Below are 5,378 nucleotides of genomic sequence, written 5' to 3'. Positions count from 1 at the left end.
TTTAAAATTATTTTACAAGTAGCTCTGCATAAACACATTGTTATTTATAATCTTTATCCTCTCATTAATTGTTTTAATGTACAACCTCCTCTTCAACAACCTGCTTAGATTACTTTAGTTAGACACAATAACTTTATTTATTTCATTGTTCGGTTTATAATGGGCATTTCAATAAAATGAAACAATTTATTTGCATGTGTGAATTTACTGAGTGAAAAGTGGTATGTTAAAACTTGAGCTGAACAAATGGTTTGGAGTGAATAATTTATTCAGCAAATTTTGCCTCATTTTCTGTTTGTAAATTTTCTATGGAAAGCTACTTATTTTCTTCAATGTATTCATTATTGGACATTATATGCAGAATAATCTCTACAAATAATTATCTGTCTGTAAATCATTCACACTTCATTTGTTGCCCTTGTTCCATATTTGAAATTTCACACATACGGGTTAGCTTCCATTGGATACAGAGGTCACATGACATCATTCTAATCTCTGATAGATTCAAGTTGCAGGTGGGAATAAGTTCTAGCTTTTATTTCTGTGAATATAGTATAAGGCTTCTGGCACACATTCTTTTAACACATGCATTGAAGGAGGTGGGATTCTGGGATTGGAGATCAGACCCCAGGCTCATCCTGCACTGGCATGTTAAAAGCTGGGTGTCTGCAGGGCCAGGGCCAGGGCCAAAAATCAGTCACTTGTTGGCCCCAGCCCAGACCTGATACACATTCAATTTAGAGTGCCATTGAAACCAGTCAAAAATATTCTACATTAAAAATGTTCTACATTTTATGGCACCTGGTACCAAATGTAGCACCCTTGCCATTTATGCCACAATTAACATATTAATCATGGCATAAATGTAATCTATAGAAGGGACTTAAGCGTTACCATTTAATTACCACCTAATACAAAAAACTAGAACTTTTGGTTCCAAAATGATACCTTTTATTAGACCAACTGGAAAATGGCAAGAAAATTGTCCTTTTCTGCAAGCTTTCGGAATCAAGGTCCCTTTGTCAGGCTCTGGGAAAAGCGTAGATGTTACAGGGTGGTAATAAGTCCCCATAGGTAGGAAATAAACTTCATTTTTGCACAGAGGGAGCTGAAGATGGAAGGCTGTCCCTCTAGGTCCATGCGAGTGTCTTTGTGAGCTGTGTTCAGTAGCTCTTTGATGTGTTGGTCAGGTAGAAGTCCTTCCCTGGAGGTGTCAGATGGCAGGCAGGAAGGCAAACCCCCCTCCCCCCCTCCAAAAAAAACCAAACCTCTTCCTTGTTGTTCTGCAATGAAGTTTAAAATCCAAAAATGGCATTTTCCAGTTGGACTAATAAAAGGTATCATTTTGGAACCAAGAGTTCTAGTTTTCTGTATGTCTTTTTGTCTCAGACAAACATGGCTACCAAGTACATCCATTGAATATCCATAGCTTTCAACTTGTTTGCTAGAATAAAAAAGTGAGTCTGAGCATAGCTGAAAGGTACGGCATTTGAAGATTGTTTTGGAGAGATCCATCCAGCTTACCTGGGAAATCTAGCAATTAATCTTTTATTTATACTTGGGATGCTCTTCTTATAAAACAGGGGTATCAAACTCAACTGGCCCCCTGGGCCAGATGAGTGGTGCAGGGCCAGTCCACAGGCCAGATTGGGCCCATGGACCAAACTTCCCCTACTTTACTCTCCCTGTCAGCACACATGGTGCCTGCTATGGAACCTGTACCACATGCAGTGCCCATTCCAGCCAGTCCAGGATCTGGTCCGCATGCACTATACCTCCTGGACTGATCCAGGCAAGTGCCACGTGCACAGTCCTGGACTGGCCAAAGTAGGTGCCACATGTAGCACAGATCCCAGACCAGCCAGAGTGGGTGCCACTTGCAGTGTGTCCGAGGCCCCACATTCAAAGCAGGGCTGGAAGCATGTGGGCCAATTCAGACCCAAGGGAAGCACCAGATGATGAGGCTAATGGGGCACACAACAGGGCTAAAAAAGTGTTTGCTCTGATGAGGTATGAAAGTTCTTATGTTCCAGGACTAAGTAGAACCCATGTTTCACTGAACTTCCTAGTAAACATGCTTCTACTGTCTCCTTGGAAGACCATTCCCTGGAGATAGCTGAATCAGAACTTTTCCCAGTATCTCTAGTACTAGGGCAGTTCTGCCAGATACAGCGGTGGTAAAAGCATTAATGGGAATAATGATGATGTTTTTACAATGGTATTATACTCTGAACAGGATTAGATGATGGGATGATAAAAAGGAACCCTTATGCCTGCCACCCCGGGAAGGAAATGTTCTCATGGTAGCCCAGCAGTCTGGAATCTGCTAATGTAGAAAAGTTCTTTTGGGAGAGGCAACGTCTCCACAATGCAGTCAATTCCTGACATCTCCGTGGAGGCTGTCAGTAATTTGAAATAACTCTAGTGGGTTTATGACATAGGCACCTCTCTACTGAAATTCAAGCGGTCTCTTGTCTCTTTTTTAAGAAAACAAATGATTGTTATTTTGAAAAGCTGCCCATTCCTAATATAATTAAATGGTGTGATTCCTGGAGGGACCACAGAAGTGAGTTGGAAGTTATAAAGCTGCCTCTATCTCAGTCTCATTTGGCAACACAATCCACATGCTGCTATCCAAAATCCTCATGAGACTCCACTACTACAGGAAACCTCAGATAAGCAAGATAGACCAGAGCTTTTGGCTTCCCAAGCAAGGCTTGGCAATACTGAAACATTTTATATGAAAAGAAAGAAAGCAGAAAAGATAAAGGTCAGCAGCAAATAGCAAATGAAGGCCAAAACATTTGAAAACAGTCTATGATTCAGAAGTGCCTCAGATCAGTCTTTAGCCAAACCACATGGAATGGGATTTGTCGAGAAAGGGAAGGTATTGTGGGCAGGGCAGGATCAGAAGCAGCTCTTATTCTTGAAGTTCCTACATGGAATGACAGATGGTCTTGTAGTTAAGACACAGGAAATATGACTACTATTTCTGCTGCAGATGTCTTGTGTAACACCAGGCATGTCGCACAGGTGTTGGAGATCACCAGCTGTAGCCTGGGGTAGAATTGGACAAGTAGCATGCTACTTCTAAAATACCAGTTTTTGGTACTGGACTAACCAGCTGCCAACAGCAAATATCAGAATAAAAGAAGCATATTTGTTATAGGATTTTCAGGTCTCTCTGTTTTTCACAAAGTGTTCAGAAAAGCACAAAAATATCTGACTTTTTATGCCAAAATTCAAATTGGAGATAAATGGTCCATTTAAAGAAGGATACTATTTTTTAACTCATTCCAGAGAAGAGTTCCACTATGGCAGAGTGATATCTACCTTGGAATATTTGTCGCAGAGTTGAGAAAAATAGGTTTTCCCATATAACTCAGTTGTCACTACCTTACCTTACTTTCATTCCACTGGAGAAGAACATTCTCCCGAACAAAACAGTGTCTGTGCAAAGTAGTAGTGGAGGATAGAAGCATTTCTGACATTCGGTTTAAACACAGTGAGTTAAAATTAAAGGGAAAAAAGTAACAGTAAGTGCTGGTGAAAGAACCTGGAATGTTCCCCACAAAGACCCGTAATCACCCAAAGATCACATTCAGCCTAGTCCATGCAAAGCAAGCTTCTGCCTCACTAAGTAACAAATGTACCTTAACCATGTCCTATACGGATCAGCACCTGGGGCAACTCAGAAGACTTCATGCCCATTCAGTCTTCTGTCTCTGAGAGTGCCAGCAACCAATTAGTACCATCTGTGTTGCGGCTACTTGTTCAGTTTAGTTTCTAGAGCCAGGCAAAAACCATGGATGACTTTTTATTTTGAAAAATGTGTCAAAATTCCACCAAAAATACTATTTTTTTCTGAAAGTTAAATTAATTTAATGTGAAACACCCATTGCATATTGTAAAAAGCTACCTATTGTAACAAACTGCCTGCGATGCAAGCCATGAGGCATGAGCTAAAACTTAAAGATTGTCCTAAAAGCTTGCAAATAATTTTTCCAACTATTTGAGTTGGTCTAATAAAAGATATTGGATTTGCTCAAAGAACCTTGTCTGCCTGTGTCCTTAGATCAACACAGCTAAAAGCTGTACCCCTGCCAATCTTCTGAGGCATTTTCTCTTCTGTTATTTCCAGGAAATATTGTTGTCAGTGAGTTGATAGTCATTATAGACCACCCCCCCAGGCTCATGCAATCAAATGACCAGGATGAGAAGAGAGAAGATGGTATATAAGCAATGATCTGCCCTCCCCCGCAAAAAAACATTTTTATTGTGGTATCATAATACATTGGAATTAGATAAAGTAATGACCTTAACCAGAGTTAAAGAATCCTAAGAATTATCCCCAAATCAGTCTCTGAATAAAGAACCAAGGAGGCAAGACAAATATACCATGCAGGAATTGAAGAACTCCAGAGACAATCCAGGCTTATGGTTTGATTTTCTATTTGTATTTGTAACATTTCTTTGAATGCTAGAGGAGAAACGTAAGTGGAATGATTTCCAAAGTGCTAATGTGTGAATGCCTGGAAAGTCCATGATTATAACGCTTCTATTCTGCTCACACAGTTTCTTCCTACCACAAACATTTGTAATTAGAACAGGGAGTAGTACCATTACTTACCCCTGGAAAGAATGAATAAATATCTTATCACAAAGCTCTCCTTACTAGTGAATACATTACAATTTATATTATAGTAATGGACAGGAACCCAAGTCATGGACTGAGACCCACTGAGCTAGACTTCATGTAAACATGGAACAAAATGTCAGTCTCTGCTCCAAGGAACCCATTACTGTAATGACAGGTGAGTTTTTGGAGTAAAAGGAAAATGACGTTCTGTCTAAACAGGCTGAACAATGTCTTCTTTCTGTATTTCAGAATGGCATGGGTTTCACTCCATAAAGATGATTTACTGCGCCCAAAGATACGAAGTGCTTCAAGTCTGCCATCCCAAAAACAGAGCAATTATCAAACACCTCCTCTGGAAGAGCTTCAGCGCCTGCTTTGGGCTCACAAACCTTCCACAGGCCATGTGAATGAAGTCTGGCCAAACCTCTTTGTGGGAGATGTGTAAGTGAGACGGTATTCAGTAGAGCCATTCAAAAGAGACCCAGCTCAGATAAAAACTAGGAGATAAGTGGGGGCAGGTCTCTGAAATGCAATCCCTTGAGAATGAAAGGTTTAAAAATCAGCTAACAAGGTCTAAACCAGGGGTGGGCAAGATATGGCCTGCAGGCCACATCTGGCCCACTAGGCTATTCTATCCAGCCTGCGGGGCCCCTAAAAAATTGGTAAATTTATATTTATTTGCTCCTGGCTGCCTGTCAAAGCTGACAGGAGCCAGGGGCAGTAGGACCCAGGGGGAGCC

At 40.8% G+C, this 5,378-nt stretch overlaps 1 protein-coding gene across 1 annotated transcript in view; it reads left to right on the top strand.

Moving 5' to 3' along the window:
* Positions 1-1,921: 1,921 nt before the first annotated feature.
* Positions 1,922-5,378, top strand: part of LOC109323866 (dual specificity protein phosphatase 13-like) — a 21,280-nt gene continuing 17,823 nt past the window's right edge. The window contains exons 1-2 of the mRNA XM_019555534.1: positions 1,922-2,010; positions 4,889-5,080. Of these exons, the coding sequence (XP_019411079.1) occupies positions 1,922-2,010; positions 4,889-5,080 (281 nt within the window). The remainder of the gene's footprint in view (positions 2,011-4,888; positions 5,081-5,378) is intronic.

The sequence above is a fragment of the Crocodylus porosus genome, unplaced genomic scaffold (assembly GCF_001723895.1).
Source record: "Crocodylus porosus isolate Cpor-Errol unplaced genomic scaffold, CroPor_comp1, whole genome shotgun sequence".
NCBI lineage: Eukaryota > Metazoa > Chordata > Crocodylia > Crocodylidae > Crocodylus > Crocodylus porosus.
This window is presented reverse-complemented; position numbering and strand designations above follow the sequence as displayed.